Raw genomic sequence first — 14,830 nt, 5'->3', positions numbered from 1 at the left:
CTTGAGGGCTGAAGGGGGTCCGGGGGTGAGCGGATGGTCGGGGGCACATGGGGGGAAGGTAGGACGGGGGTGCTGAGGTGCCGAGCCCCCTGCCAAGCCCCCCAGTCCACGACACCAGCATCATGCGCAGCGGCGAGCAGCAAAGCCTGCGGCGCCGTTCCGCGCCGCAGAACCCCCCCTCCATCCTTAGCCCACCTGCCAGGAGTGCACGCGCCGCCCCAGCATGTCGGTGAGCATGGCGGAGAGCATGCCGGTGTGCTGCACGCGATCTGACACCTTGAGCGCCATGTACACGCAGGTCACGTAGACCGACAGGAGGGTGGGCACGCTCTTGGTGGCGCGCAGGAACATCCTCTGTGAGGGGGTGCATGCAGGGTTGGGGGGGGATTTGCGCTCTGGGCCAGGGGACTGCCCCTGCGAGCATGGCGGGGCAGGATCCAGGGACCGCGAGGGGAAGGGGCCAGCCTCATCCTTCGCATGCCAGCGCTGTAGAGGGAGCCTGAACCCATGCATCACCCGAGTGGTGGAGCATCCCTCACCCTCTCCCACCGACTCGCACCTCGCGCAACGCCAGCTTCCCACCCAGGGCCTCCGTGGTGTATGGGAGGAAGTAGCCATTGGATACCGCCAGCTGGAACATGGGGATGTGATTTTGCTGCAGCACCAGATGGGAAGTGCAATGTGTGAGTCAGGAACTACACCTTGCCGCTTGCTGCGCCTGCTCACCACTGCCACCGCCCAATGCAGAGTGTCACCTGGCTGGCGCTGCAAGTGCACCCCCCGACGGCATCCCTTTACCGCCCCCCCAACCCCCCCCCCACGCCCCCCAACCCCCCCCCCAGCCCCCCAACCCCCCCCATCACACCAGGAGTCGCTGGAAGTAGGAGGCACCCAGGACCACCGAGATGGCGGGGATCCCAAATTTGCGGGCGCAGCAGACCATGAGACAATCCTCGTGGACTGGGGCCATGTGGAGAGCATCTGTAGTGCACAGAAACCGTGATAAAAAGAATGAAGGAAGATGGCGTGACCAAGCCAAGACATCCCAAAGGAGTACATAGCTGCACCCCACCCCACCTCCCTAAAAAGAAACGATGTCATACTGTGGCCTGTTGAAGGGCTGATTACACCCAGGCACCTTGCAACGCAGAGCCGGGACCCCCTCTCCTGACAACGATATAGGTTGGTGCAAGGAACGTCGATGCCGAGTATCCCTGGGAGAAGAGGTTCTGGCCGCCCCTCACTGTGGCCCTCCTCCCACCCACCCTCCCACAGCGCAGCTCCCACCTGGCAGGGGGAGCTGGCAGATGGTCTGGTTGGCCTCGCTCAGGAGCTGACGCGTGATCTCTTGCTGGCCCCGTGGCAGTGGCCAGGTTGGCAGCATCAGAAAGTACCGGGTAGAAGGGTCTCTTGGGAGTACACTCTGAGGTGCAGCGGAGGCCATGGCGGAGGATGTCTCCACGCTGTCCGAGGCAGGGCACATGGCGTAGCTGGCAGAGGAATCACCTGCAAACCCGGCCCGGGGGAGGAAAGGAGAAGGGGGGAGGAGTAGGAATGGAGAGCCTGGCCAATGTTTCCAGGGCCAGGAGCGGCATTAGGCCAGACTTGGCATGCGTCTGCATGCCATTTACCAGCATGAGAGCAGTCCTGGTACGCTGCAAGGATCCAGTACCTGAAGGATTCTCTCCTTGGCTTCCTTGGACAAGACCTGGCACCTTCATGGATCTGTGAAATTGTCGAACGGGCGAAGAGCGTCGGTGGAGGCGGCAATCAGACAGGATTTCGGAGGATGAGAACAATTTGGCGGGCTAATATGACGGAACAAGGGTCCACACGCTCTCGTGAACACCTTGTTGGCGAACAAACCCATACCCCCGCAGCCCGACTTTCGCGGGAGACACGCGCCAGTTCAACCCTTCAAATACCCGACGACGGACCTGTGCACTGCATGAATCCTCCGATGAGACCTAATAACAATGTTCGATATCCCGCAAGGAGAGCGCCCACTACCTGGAAGGCGATTGGAGGATGCTTCGCGGTCCGGCGACTCCCCTCGTGACTTCAGTCGAGTGTGAGGCCCGAAAATGGGATGGTGAGCCGCAGTACACCAGATAATGGCTATAATGAAGCGAAAGAGCTTCTGTGCGTGTCAGTTAGCGTGCAGGCTTCGTCTTTGAGCGAGACACCACCTCCAGTGCGCCCCTAGGCCACGCTGGGTGTTACGACTGTACAGCACCGCTCGATGTGTCAAGGGGGGGATCACAAGTCACTGTAATGTCCGTCGAAAATAATTGAAGATCATGAGGGTATGAGGGGTAGCACCTTCGTCGGTCCATTTGATACTGCTGGAAATGCGAACCCAGGGGCTACCAAACCAATTGCCCCGGGTGAGTGCTCATTAACTTCATTTGTACGGCTTCCAGGCTGCACCACTGCTGGGTCCACAGTGCAACTGAGACTCGTTATAACCTCAATCAACTATCTTTTGGGTCGAGGGGGGACCTTCGCCGTATCGGTGTGCATACAGGAAGGACATGTCGAAGAATCTCGGTACGTACAAGTTTGTCAACCATCACATGGGCAAGACAATTGGCATCTTTGCCTGATGTACGCGTCGTGGCGCATCACGATCTTGAGCCAGACGCATTCTAAAGACATGAAAATGGCACAATTCAAATGCGAGCCCCCCTCCCGCAAGGTGTACGATGAGGATTCCTGTACTGACTGTCGCTGGCCTCCATGTACCGCAGATTCTTGTGGGATGTTTAGCGATCCGACAGGAGACCTAGAATGCATACGCAGTCATAACACAGTCCAGACCGATAATCATTGGTTCATGTATGTAATCCTACATTAAAGGGCCCGGCTGCATGGCACAGCTAATGCGGCGCCCCGTGCTCCGTACAGTGTATCTCGTGTGCCCATGTCAGCCCGGTACGAAACGCAGAGGCGTGCACCACACCACGCAATTGTCGATTCGTCATGCAGACCCAGGGTATCGCACTCTGCGACAAGGTTACCTGCGGTGTGCCGAGGCGACGATGCTATGTGTCTCGCGGCTCCAAATGGTAACATCATGGACGCCCCCCCACATCTGAAGGGGGAGCGGGGAGTGCATACGCGACAGAACTCTGGCCCGATTCCTTGCTGCTTCACTCCGCTCCCGGTCCTTCGAGGACCACGATCGCGAAGGCCTGCTCGGCTTTGTCGACCCCGCTCCCCTCCCTACCCCTCAGTCCGCTCCACGGCGGAAGGCCTCCCAGCCCTCCCCCGGCACGAGCCAGGCGCCCCTGTCCGCCTGCACATGCCACATCGCCACCTGTAAACGTGCAATTGCGACGTACTTCTTGAGGAGGGTCATTGCCCGAGTGACTAGGGCCGCAATGTACGATCGGGGAGTCTAGCCCCTGCTGGGATGCCATCTGAGAGAGACCCCACGAGCACAACGCCGCTGCTTGAGCCGCCACAAGCTGTCCCTCCCCCCCTTCTGGCGCAGGACGGCGCCACATGCACAGCCGAGCTATAGAGCCCTCCCCCCCCTCCACACATGCCCACTCCCTCGCACCGCGGCATGCAGCCGCTTCTCCATGGTCTGGAGCCCGCCCTGGGCGGTCAGGGGGTCGACCGCCAGCGCCTCCAGCGCCACGCCGCCCTCTCGCCGCCACGGGTCCATGGCGAAGCTGTAGAGCGGGCGCCCCACCACGTGCACGTACGACAGGCACACTGCGCGGGCGTGTAATGGGGGATTGGGGGAGGGAGTTTGCGCAGGGCTGGGATATGACTTCGGGAAAGGGCGTTTCCACCTGCATGGCGCCATACGGTCGCCAGGCCCGCACGGCCGCCGCACGGCCGCCACGGATGTGCACGGTCGCAAGGCCGCCGCGCACTCTGTCCCCCTCCAGAGCTGTCCCATCCACCCTTTCTTCCTCCTCCCCCCACCCCCCACCGAAAATGTACTCCCACTCCCGGCGCCGCACCGTACAGCAGCCCGTCCTCCTCCTGACGCTGCGTCTTGCCCAGCAGCTCCACGGTGACGCACCCGCCAACGCAGAGCACGGGGCGTGGCAGGCGGAAGGCCTGCACCTCCGCAACCCCGGGCTGCACCGGGAACACCGCCGACACCCAGGTCAGCGTGGCTGGGTCCCAGCCGCCGCGCTCTGGCGCCGCGGCCGCCGCGCGCCCCGCGTCCAGCGAGGGCACAGCGGTCGCGGGACCGGCGGGGGTGCCGCCGCCAGTCGGGGTGCCGGCGTTGGCGAGGATGCCGCCGCCGCCCGGCATGGCCACGCCGGCGGCGCCCCCGTCGCCGTCCGGCCCGAGCCCACCGGCTGCCACCCCCCCGGGCCACGGGGCCCCTGCGCCATGGCCCGCCCCTTCCATGGCGACGACGCCAGGGACCTGTGGCAGCACTGCCTCGCCCAGCTGCCAAGAGCCCGGGTGGAAGAGCATGGGGCCGCCTATCCGGAACCGCACGCCCACGGGGGCATAGACTGGGCCGCCGGGCTGGAACCAGGCCTGGAAGGGGCGCAGGCGGATCTCCTGCACCAGCACCAGCGGGTGCGCCAGGCGTAGGGCCACCCAGTCTCTGGACCCTGGGTCCGGCGACCCCCGGCTGGACCAGTAGCTCAGGCCCAGGCCAAAGGTGACGCGCTCCTCCGGCAGAAGCAGGTTGATGGCGCTCTCTTCGCGGTGGTCGGTGGTGGAGGCGCCCAGCACGTTGCGGGCCAGGCTGGAGGCGGGGTCAGGGCCCAGGCACGACACAAGCGCCACCAGCCTGTGGTTACGTGTGGGTGGGGTGCGCAGTGAGTATGCATCCCCGGGGGCTGGGGGAGGGAGGGAAGGGGCGGGAGAGTCGATGTGCGGGCGGAGTAAAAAGGGGCGCCGCCGTTCCATTGCCAGGACCAGGGACCAGCGCTGGGTCAGGGCATAATCTGAGTACTGCAGGACTGAGCTGGCAAGTGGCGCTGGGAGGCCAGGCCCTCAGGTGGCAGGGCTGCTCGTCGAGGCAGACAGCAGAGCTACCTAGCACCCACCCCAGTCCCGGCCCCAAGTACTCCCCCAGCACTGCGGCCCCTCTATGCCCCCCCTACCGTTTGTGTACCCAGAGGCGAGCCTGCTGCATGGGCAGGGGGCCAGGGTCATGCACGGACCGCATTTCCCTGTCTCCCACGGGCAGGTGGACCAGTGGATCCGCGTCCGAGCGAGGGTGCTCCACGACCAGGCGCCCCAGCATCAGCCTGCGAGCAGCCTCAGCCAGCGTGGGGTACGGCTGCAGGCTGGGGTGTGCCAGCCAGACGTCTGCCTCTCGGACTGCAAGAGTGCATTGCAAGGAACAAGAAGGTGTGACAGGCGGTCACCGCGCAGCTGCGGAGCACTTCAGATCCCCTCGAGATGGACAGTTCTGAAAACGACCCCCGCTCGACCCTCAAGCTCATCAGGAGCAGGACAGGCAGCCTGACCGACCTATGGATCTCCAGAGACGGCACACCAGCTCCACCGCCTGCAGGGCGTCTGTGGGAAGTCCAGAGAACACCCTGGCCAGCACCTCCACCTGTTTAGGGTGGGGCGGTGAGGGAGCGATGCACTGGAAGAACGGCTGGGTAACAACTCGCATACTTCCTTAGTGGTCCCATGCATGCGACCTCCATGTTGATAGATTGGCGCACCGGGAGACCCTGGATGTCGAGAGGGCCAGACATGGTTGCAGGCACTGCGCCTGGTGCCGAGGGAACCTCGCTTCAATCCTACCACTCCTACATGCCCTTCCTCAGGTCACAGGTTCAGCTAAGCGAGCCGTTTAAGGACCTGAAAATTCCCATAATGAGATGACATGGACTTGTCGTAGATCTTCCGAGAGTCTCTCGGCTCCTCCAGATCACTTCTCCAGCCTGGGTCCCCAGAGCGCGCGCGCGATGCGACACTGAGCACCGAAATGGCCGCGAGAGAACGCCCACCATTCTCCCACTCAAGGCCTGGCATACTGAGTGGTGTACATGTAACATAAGGCCTGGATCACAATCATCCTGATGTCTGGGCGCCAGCTGAATCGCCTGCGCCAACAGCTGGCTCAGCAGGAGCCCGAGCCGGCCACCGACCCTCCCTCCAGCGAGGAGGAAGAAGAGGAGGACAGTGGTCCCAGCAACCCATTCGCCCTTCTTCAGGACTCGGTAGGTTCTGCATGCCGCATGGAGGCGTGCATGTAGCTCCACACTTTGTTGGAGCCTGGTGCAGCATGGTGCTTTGGTATTCTGCTCCATTGTGCTCTACCTCCTCCATCCGCACGAAAGTGCTTATCCCAGAGCTCTCATGGCAGCATTTTCACTGCCAGTGCCCAATGTATATACCTGCAGGACGAGTCTGAAGCAGAGAGGGAGGCTTCCTCGCAGGAAGAGGCATCGGATGATGATGCTGCGATGACCAGCGCCGTCGGCGCGCCACCCACAAAGCTTGCCCCCGCCTTGCCTCCCCCAAAGCAGCCGTCCAAGCGCCAGCAAGCCAGGGAGGAGGAGGACATCGACAAGGTTCTGGCGGAGCTGGGCATCGACCAATCCACCACCCCTGCACATAACAGCACGAGTGCGCCCAGCCCTGACGGGTCGCAGGCCCCGACTCGCCCCACTGCGGCGCCGGCCAAGCCCCTCCTGGCCGTGAATATGCGGGTGCTGAAGGCCTCCGACGAGCTGAAAAGGATGTTTGGCGCCGCCGCCGTGCGCGAAGACGCCGAAGATGCCGGCGCTGCATACGCAGGTGTGGGGGATCGCTAGGGCCTGGGTGGGCTTTGTGTAGGGGATAGGGATGAGTATGAGCTGAAGGGAGGGCTGGCTGGGCGAAGATGGGTCAAGGTGAGGTCGCCATCCTCCATGCACGGTTTGCTGGGAGTTATTCCAGTCTCCTCAACAACGCCTGCTGCTGCTTGGCATGTGGTTGCCATGATTTCCGTAGTTGACTTGCCTCAGATGTCCATCATTCCACCCTTCTTCCAGGCGCCAGCCGCCGCATCCGTCGGCTGGCTGCGCGGGGCCTCCTGCGCACCCAGAAACTGAAGCCTGGGGTGCTGATTGACCCTGGGGAGCACTGGCCGCCTTTTGACGGCGGTTTCACCATGGAGGCCAGGGGCCCCACTGCGTCCCAGACCTTTTCCTACGTCTACTCCGCCGGCTACCAGGTTTGTGGTTGACCCGGAGCTGCCTCCACTACCCTGTGGGGACCAGGCGGGTATCCATTTGCGCTGTGGATGCACCCGTGCGAAACTTGATCCTCGCCAGTCTGCTTGACACGTGGGCATGCTTGTCCACATTGAGGAACATGGTATTGCGATCTGTGCTACATCCACCAGAGTCCATGCTTTCCTCCCGACAGGCTGTCCAGGAGCTGTACAAGCGCTGCCAGGCCAGCCACGACCCCAACGCCGTAGCTGCTCTGCTGCATGTGAGGCGGCGAGGGGCTGCTACCTGCCTTGCTCCTTTTTAGGGTGATCCATGCATGCATGTATGGAGATGGCAGCGGGGATGCCGGCCAGGCCCCTGTATTAGATGTTCCGCCCATGCTCACCGGCACTATGCTGCACTCGCCCACCCTGCATCCCACAGACAGCGCCATATCATCTGGATGCGCTGCTGACGATGTATGACCTGAATCGTGCCATGGGGGAGAATGCTGCTGCAGGTGGGAATCTTATGGCTGCTTGTGTCGGGGAGGAGCTCGGGTGGAGCTTCTTGGTTCAGCAATGGGTGGGTGTGATGGAGTGGTGTGCATGCAAATGTGATAAACTTCAAGACTACGTCACATACTTGGATCGTCCAATTTGTCCATGTTGTCTACCACTTCAGACATCTGGCGTGAAGTCTTGATCTCAATCCCCGATCAAGCTTGAGCCCTCCTGGAACCCCCCTCTCCTCCCCCTTGCACAGATGAGATGCTGCACCGGTGCCTGTACGCGCTGGAGATGGCATGGCACCCATCCTTCTCCCCCGCGACAGGCAACAGCCATGTCGACTACTCGGAAGGCAACCTCCCCCTCTTCCTCGCCCTGTCCCAGTGCGTCTTCTTGTAGTAGGGAATTGGTACTTGGGGATGGTCCCTTGGTCGGCACATGCACTCGCCCGCCGGATCTGTTGGCCTGGTGCAGCCCAGGAGCGACTGTTTGTGCCGGATTCAGGAAGGGTGTGATGCTTGGAGCCATGCCTCCGGAGGGTACCCCTCCGACCTCTATGAGCGTCCCCACCCCTCATTCAAAGGACCCCCTCTCCACCCCCTCCCCCACGCCAGGTACGCCCAGTGCCTGAGCCGGCGGGGCCTGCACCGGAGCGCGCTGGAGGTGTCCAAGCTGCTGCTGGGCCTGAACTCGGAGGACCCCACCGGCGCACGCTTCAGCATAGACTACTACGCGCTGCGCGCTGGGCAGCACCGGCTGGTGCTGGGCCTGGCGGCGCAGGGGGGCGCCGGCGGCTCCATGGCCCTCTTCCCCAACTTTGCCTTCTCCTCTGCGCTGGCGCGGCGCGCCCTGGGCGCCGGCGGCGAGGCCGACGACGCGCTGCTGAGGGCGGTGGCCACCTTCCCCACCGCCGTGACGGCGCTGGTGGCTCGCGCGGAGGGGCGGGGGGGTCGGACCCCGGCCTGGGCGCAGACGCTGGGCCGCCCCTTCTTCGCGCAGGCGGCCAGCGACAGCGCCACCCTGGACCATCTGGTAGAGGTCTTTGTCGAGCGCCAGCACCTCCTGTGGAAGGTGTGCTGCTGTGCAGTGTGTGTGGACGCAACGCGGTGCCCCTCCTTTTCTGTTGGAGCCCAACACCAGGCGATGCCCTACTGGTTTGATCAACTGTCGCCTCCGTGCACCGACTTCCCTCATGCCGATCCGCGACCCTTCCCCCACCCCCAACACCCCACACACCCCCTCCCGCAGCCGCCGGCGGTGCTGGAGTGGCTGCATGGGCAGTGCGAGCGCGCTGCCACCTCTGACGCCCCCCTCCCCGACGGCCTGAGCCGGGGGGACTGGGCTGCGGCGCGAGAGGCCGCGTACCCACCCTGCGCGGTCAGTGCGTACCGCGGCGTGCTGCGCGCGGCGGACTTCTCGGATGCCGTGGCGCGCCTGCCCCCGGAGGAGGTGCATGGCCTGGGACTGGGCGCCGGCAATGGGGGCTTGGAGGACCTGGACCTGGCGGACGTGGAGGCCGAGCTGGCGGGCGCGGCGCGGGCGGGGGGGGGCGGGCCCGCGCCGATCCCTGGGGAGGAGCTGGCGGAGGGGGGCACGCTGCGCGCCCTGCTCCGCTCCTTCCTCCCCTGGCTGAACGCGGGGGAGCAGCCAGACTACGAGGGCGCGGAGGAGGAGGAGCGGGAGTGAGCTGCACGGGGTGGTTGGGCGCGAGCAAGGGTGGAGCTGGCAAGGGTCGGCGCCGACGCCGACCGGAGTGGCGCAAGGAGGGACCCCGATCTGTGGGGAGCTTCATGGGGGAGAGACCCAGCCAGCTGGAACGATGCATCCCGCCTGCTTGTTCAGCGCTGAACCCGCGCGCCTGTCGTGCGCTGAATGAGATTTCCAGGGTGGATGCCTGCTCTGTGCTGCTGCTGCTGCCCTTCCAGGCATTTTCGAACCCCTGTCAGAAGGCGCTCCATTCAGAGCCCGGGGCAATGATTGGCAGCGGTCGGGGAAGTCAGGAGCAGCATGCAGCATGCAAACAGGCTGCGCTCATCGAGGGGCCAAGGGGCGCCCACACGCTGACCAGGCACCTCCCAGGCTGCATCCCTGGCCCTGCCGTGCATCAGGAGTATTGACGCTCACATCCGCGAGCTCGGCGAGCTGGACCATCACACCACACACGCTCACTGCGCCCTGACCCCCGTGCGCTGATGCGCGTGGAGCTGCACAAAGGCGGCCTCGTCGTCGCTGCTGGAGGACAGGTCGTCGTCGTCCGCCTGGATCTGCAGGGAGATTGGCCGACGGGGGATTTGGGCGTTGGATTTGAATGTGCAGCACTGCATCGAAGGCTCGGCTCCGGGCTCATTGTGTCGAGGTCCGACGTGCAAAACACAGGCAAGGAAGCTCAGGGGGGCGTGCAGGCTGGCGGACCCCTGCGGGCCTCCAGGCGCAGCGCATTCCGTAAATCTCATTATCCGTTCAAGTCTGGCGGCTACCCACATCTTTCCCTCGTCTCCCCCTCACCCCTCCTTTTCACCATACACCATCCCCCCACATACCTTCCAGCCCTCGGCGACGAGGGCGAGGCGCACCGCCGTCAGCTCCGCGCCGGCCGGCACACCCTGCTCCGTGAGCGGGGTTCCGGCCTCCAGCTCCCGGCCCTGGAACAGCAGGCGCTCCCAGGGGCCCTCAAATCCCTCCAGCGCCAGCAGGTCGGCGACGGGGGCCCAGCCCTGGGCTGCCGCGGTGGCCGTCAGCACGTCCGCGGGGGTGGCCGTGACGGGGTCCAGGTCCAGGGCAATGTCGTCCAGCAGGTCGGTGGTGGTGGCCATGGTCTCCTTCCAGTATAGGCTCCAGCGCTCCCGCTGCAGCCGGGGGTGCACGGTGAGGCCCCCCGCCCCGCCCCGCAGCCGGGACACCAGCTGCAGCGTGGCCCCAGACGCGATGGCATAGGAGGCAAGGGATGCGTCGGCATCCAGGGCGCGACCGCCGTGGATCAGGCGCGCGGCGTGGGCCGGGACGGAACCTGTCGAGGTGGTGGGGAGGTGTGCCATGGCTTGAATCCCGGGACGCCTGCGGAGCAAAGGACAGGCCACTCATCCCCTCAAAACCCTGCCAAACAAGTCTGAGTATCATTTCAGCTCACCTTCCCGGTCGCAGGCTGCCTGCAGCAGCGTCTGCACGGTGGCACCCTGCCCGACCTCTACCACGCAGGTACGGTCACCACGCACGAGCAGCTGCATGCTGGGGGACTCTCGATCTTTGATGGGGCAGTGCAGTGGTCAGAGATGTGGTGGGAACGCAAGTACGAATATTCTGCTCGCTTATCTTTGCTCTGGTTGAGGCTCCGATGGGGCAGTCAAACCAGGATGGCGCCCTCGTTGACCCCTCCTGGAGGAGCCTTCAACCTTTCTTTTTCCCAGGGCATCGTGTCCCTGCCGAATGCGATCCGCGATCTAATCTGATTCTTTGCACCAGCGTTCGCGGTGCGCGTGTCCACAGGAAGCCAAAACAGAGACAAATCTCAGGTGCAACCACTTTGCACACTGGTAGCACGTCCTTGGGATACACGGAGCTCCCTTCGTCCTCCCGTGGTGACGTGCTCTGCCCGTACATGACCGCGAGGCCGACCCCCTACGTCGTCTAAGCAGCAGCATGCTCCAGTCTCCTCGCATCCAGACCACTCGCTCACACACGGAACATGGGGTGCTGTCCCTTGTCCGCCCTGATGCTACGAGACGGCGCAGCGCCTCCCCCTCGCCATGCCGGGCCCTGCCCCTGCTCCCCCGCCGGCCGGCGCCTGCGCAGACGGCGGCCGACTCCTCCTCGCTGCACACCCCCCTGGACATCCTGAAGCATGACCTGGAGTACATGGAGGGGGCCCTGGGCGCCCTGGTGACGGTGCACGAGGACCTCGTGGCCGCGCTGAACCCCCTTGCGGCGCAGCGCATGCTGATGGACCTTCATGCCGAGATGAAGGTCCTGGAGGTCCAGCTCCAGGCGGCCCAGCTCCAGCTGGCCGCCAACGAGGCAGCCCTGCAGGAGAGTGTGAGCGTGCTGGACTCCATGCTCGACCGCGTGAGCAGGCCAGGGCTGGGCGCAAGGCTCGGGCATGATGGCAGTGGGGCGGGCGATCGCCCGGTGGGTGCCACTCCGCCTGCTGCTCAGTCCCAAGCACGGGGTCCGGGAATTTTTGCCCGACCGCGCGAGCGACTGGCCAGCGGTAGCGACGAAGCGGCACCCACCTGGCGTGCCGTCGCCAGCGCCAGCGTTCTGAGGAAGAAGGGGGCCATGGCCACCGCGGAGGTCCTGGGCCAGGTGAGCTGAGGTGTGGTGCCACGTTCCGGTGGAGGACTCGATGCCTCGAGGTGTACACATCATTCACAGCCTCCTCCAACCTGCCGCCCTGCCGCGGCGTCTGCAGGTCTACCTCCTGTTCCGGGACGCCAGTGGGGCGGTGGCATGCATAAAGGACCAGTGTGCCCACCGGGCGTGCCCACTCTCCTCCGGCAAGATCGTGGACGGCTGCGCGCAGTGCCCCTACCACGGCTGGCAGTATGATGGGGCCGGCGGCTGTGTCTCCATGCCCTCCACCGTCTTCCAGCAGGTGAGGCCGCAGGGGTGTTGGGGAGGCTGTGCGTGCAGCGCCGGGTACTGTGCGGGGTACGCCCGCTGCTTGTAGTACCTGCTCCTGTTGACCGTGCCTGAAGCACAGCCAGTGACCCTTCCCTCCAGGGCATCTCTGTGGACACGCTGCCCGTAAAGGAAGCTGAGGGGAAGCTATGGGTCTGGACCACCGACCCCAATGCCGCCGCTTCCAAGTGACCTCGATCTGCACCCCATCGGGTGAGCGCTCCCTCCCCCCTCCCCTCCTCCCGCGCCCCCCCTTGTTCGTCCAGTGATCGACCGGCATTTCATTCACACCCTGGCCATGCAGCCACATGGCAATGTATACAGATCTGGCAGGCGCGGCTGCCTCGAATCTTTTCCACCAAGTGCTCTTGCAATGTTGTGTCACACAAGGATTCCACAAGACACTGTGTGGCAAGGGAGCAGGCTGCAAGGCACGGCCCCAGAAAGGCCTGTGGTCCGACGGCCTGGGGTGCGCTCCTCGACATACGGAGTGGTGGGCCTTGCGCTGGGTCAGTGTGCTGTGTGAGAGCCCAAAGGAAGCGGGACGGTGCATTTGAGACAGGTCGCTAATTCACAAGCGTGGCCAGGCCGCCATGGTGCCCCACCTCGGCATGTAACGGTGACCTTCACGACGCCGAGCGCATTCTCATCCCGTGGCCTGCGCAGCCTGATCCCGCCCGACATCCGCATCAGCGCGCGCGGGCTGCCCCACTCGCCGCGCCTGGCGCGCCGCCAGGCGCTGCTGCAGCCACATGACTGCAAACATGACGCTGGCGCTCTTTGCCAGGCCCTCGTCAGCCAGGAACGCGGGAATACTGGCAAGGGGGAGGGCCAGCACCTCGATGGCCTCGCCCGCCAACCTGTGTGACGGCATGCCATCAATGGAGCTTGGAGGGGATTTGGGGGGAGGGCCAGTCGGAGCTGCGAGTCAGATCTTTGCACCCCCACCTCCCTTCGGGTTTGGTGGACCCTGGGGACTGAAAGGAGTGGCCTCCGACAAGTATCTCCTCGTCCAGCCCCCCCCCCCAACCCATCAATGCTTACCCGAGCCCGCCCCGTGTGGGCAGAGCCTGGCTGTCATCCACCTCCGCCAGGAAGAGCGTCATGCGGGGGCCGCTGATGCCGAGGGCCGTGATGACGCTGGTGATCTTCTCCAGGTCAGCCTCCTCGACGTGGAAGCCGCACTCCTCGTTGATCTGCGGCGGGGAGAACCAGGGTTGGAGTGCGGCAGATCAGGTTGGGGGAAGTGGAAGGGCGGGCAGAGAGGGAGATGTCAGAACGCATCGCATGCGCTATGAGGATGACTGGCAGTGGTCATCATCAGATGTTCTTCCCTCGTTACACATCGTGCATCGCAGGCAGAAACCCAAATACAACCTGCCAGCCACCCACCTCCTCCTGCATGATCTTGGTCAGGGGTAGGCCGCGCTTGTCGACAATGCCGGCGCAGAGCTCGTAGGTGAACCCCACGGACATTGGGGGCGTGGGCTCCCCTGCTGCCTCCGCCGCCCGCATGGCAGCAGCATACACCTGGCCAGTGTACGGTCGCAGGGGGCAGGGGGGGGACGGTGGATGTGCGGGGTCTAAACCTCTTCCCACCAAGACCTCTCCCCTCCATTCCACCCCCTCACGTGCCACTCACGGCAGGTCTGAACTGGCGGACCATGATGAGCGAGTCCAGACCCTTGTGGAGCAGCACACAGGCGACGGAGGGGTGGGACTCCACCGCGTCCCAGCGCCGTTTCCGGCCGTCCAGTTGGTACATGATGGAGTAGGGCCTGACAAACGCGCTGGACTGCATGGGCTGGAGCTCGACGCCGCTGCTCATCCTGCCGGGTGGGGTAGGGGCCACAATCCGGGGTAAAAAGAGGGCCCTTCTCGTCCCACAACTCACTGCACCTCCATGTGGCATGCTTGAGAGGTAAGGCACAGCGCTCTGAAACCCATTTCTGTTCCAGCAACGCGCATCAGGCCCAGTCGCCTCTCGGCCTGGAGTTCATTGAGGGTGCAGCTCACATCGCAACCCTCCTCCAAGGAATCATACGCCCCTCACCTCCTCAGCGTGGCCTGCATAGGGTCCCCACCCACCATCGGCCTGAGACCATGTGGATACCAGTCACTGCTCACGGCATGGCTAAAACTCATGGTGTCGACAGGAAACCCTGCAGCACCTGTTTGTAGAGGGAGAGCGAATGTGGGATCCCTCTTGGGGCACTGACCAGAGAATTGAGCCCGTTGGAGTTAGCGACTTCAATTGATTTTCAATATGCAGGATACATTGCGTTGTGAATCTGCAGGACAATACCCGACCGCGTACTCGAGGAGGAGCGGGCTTGTTGCGCGCATGTGTGGCTGAGCCCGGCGGGGCACCGGTGGACCGCCGGCGACAGGCACAGGTTGTGCCACAGGCGACAGAGCCGTGTAGCAGGCACTCTGCCCAGGGACGATGCGAGCATTGCAGCCATGGTGTTTCAGGCCGATTGAGAAATGTCAGAGAGGGTTTTGGTCTCGGGATGCGAGGGAGTGACTAATCCTGACGCACGCACCAGACAAATACCATGTAGG

General features: G+C 64.0%; 7 protein-coding genes across 7 annotated transcripts in view; 2 read left to right on the top strand and 5 right to left on the bottom strand.

Moving 5' to 3' along the window:
• F751_2498 (hypothetical protein) overlaps window positions 1-1,384 on the bottom strand; it is a gene marked incomplete at both ends in the record, with an annotated part of 2,451 nt that extends 1,067 nt beyond the window's left edge. Inside the window, 4 exons of the mRNA XM_011400250.1 lie at window positions 196-354; window positions 560-655; window positions 866-981; window positions 1,288-1,384. Of these exons, the coding sequence (XP_011398552.1) occupies window positions 196-354; window positions 560-655; window positions 866-981; window positions 1,288-1,384 (468 nt within the window). The remainder of the gene's footprint in view (window positions 1-195; window positions 355-559; window positions 656-865; window positions 982-1,287) is intronic.
• A 1,848-nt stretch (window positions 1,385-3,232) lies between these two features.
• F751_2497 (F-box protein) lies at window positions 3,233-5,696 on the bottom strand (the record flags this gene model as incomplete). The annotated part of the gene is made up of 7 exons (XM_011400249.1): window positions 3,233-3,319; window positions 3,566-3,723; window positions 3,978-4,098; window positions 4,396-4,771; window positions 5,148-5,307; window positions 5,461-5,548; window positions 5,664-5,696. 7 exons carry the CDS (start codon window positions 5,694-5,696, stop codon window positions 3,233-3,235), a joined length of 1,023 nt encoding a protein of 340 aa, XP_011398551.1.
• Window positions 5,697-6,023: 327 nt separating this feature from the next.
• Window positions 6,024-9,337, top strand: F751_2495 (Transcription factor 25; the record flags this gene model as incomplete). The annotated part of the gene is made up of 9 exons (XM_011400247.1): window positions 6,024-6,164; window positions 6,474-6,744; window positions 6,981-7,162; window positions 7,357-7,425; window positions 7,587-7,662; window positions 7,908-8,034; window positions 8,266-8,722; window positions 8,900-9,160; window positions 9,227-9,337. The coding sequence occupies 9 exons, from the start codon at window positions 6,024-6,026 to the stop codon at window positions 9,335-9,337; spliced, it is 1,695 nt and encodes a 564-aa protein (XP_011398549.1).
• On the bottom strand, window positions 6,316-6,738 carry F751_2496 (hypothetical protein; the record flags this gene model as incomplete). Its single annotated transcript, XM_011400248.1, has 1 exon — window positions 6,316-6,738. The coding sequence occupies one exon, from the start codon at window positions 6,736-6,738 to the stop codon at window positions 6,316-6,318; it is 423 nt and encodes a 140-aa protein (XP_011398550.1).
• Window positions 9,338-9,816: 479 nt separating the features above from the next.
• F751_2494 (Ubiquitin-like protein) lies at window positions 9,817-10,875 on the bottom strand (the record flags this gene model as incomplete). Its single annotated transcript, XM_011400246.1, has 3 exons — window positions 9,817-9,915; window positions 10,192-10,658; window positions 10,779-10,875. 3 exons carry the CDS (start codon window positions 10,873-10,875, stop codon window positions 9,817-9,819), a joined length of 663 nt encoding a protein of 220 aa, XP_011398548.1.
• A 412-nt stretch (window positions 10,876-11,287) lies between these two features.
• On the top strand, window positions 11,288-12,457 carry F751_2493 (Chlorophyllide a oxygenase, chloroplastic; the record flags this gene model as incomplete). Its single annotated transcript, XM_011400245.1, has 3 exons — window positions 11,288-11,710; window positions 12,057-12,239; window positions 12,368-12,457. The coding sequence occupies 3 exons, from the start codon at window positions 11,288-11,290 to the stop codon at window positions 12,455-12,457; spliced, it is 696 nt and encodes a 231-aa protein (XP_011398547.1).
• Window positions 12,458-12,911: 454 nt separating this feature from the next.
• F751_2492 (Uridine diphosphate glucose pyrophosphatase) lies at window positions 12,912-14,356 on the bottom strand (the record flags this gene model as incomplete). The annotated part of the gene is made up of 5 exons (XM_011400244.1): window positions 12,912-13,125; window positions 13,310-13,461; window positions 13,658-13,795; window positions 13,908-14,094; window positions 14,319-14,356. 5 exons carry the CDS (start codon window positions 14,354-14,356, stop codon window positions 12,912-12,914), a joined length of 729 nt encoding a protein of 242 aa, XP_011398546.1.
• Between the last annotated feature and the right edge of the window lie 474 nt (window positions 14,357-14,830).

The sequence above is a fragment of the Auxenochlorella protothecoides genome, assembly GCF_000733215.1.
Source record: "Auxenochlorella protothecoides strain 0710 unplaced genomic scaffold scaffold24, whole genome shotgun sequence".
NCBI classification, from domain to species: Eukaryota; Viridiplantae; Chlorophyta; class Trebouxiophyceae; order Chlorellales; family Chlorellaceae; genus Auxenochlorella; species Auxenochlorella protothecoides.
Note: the sequence above shows the minus strand (reverse complement) of the source record. Positions and strands in the feature narration are given on the sequence as shown.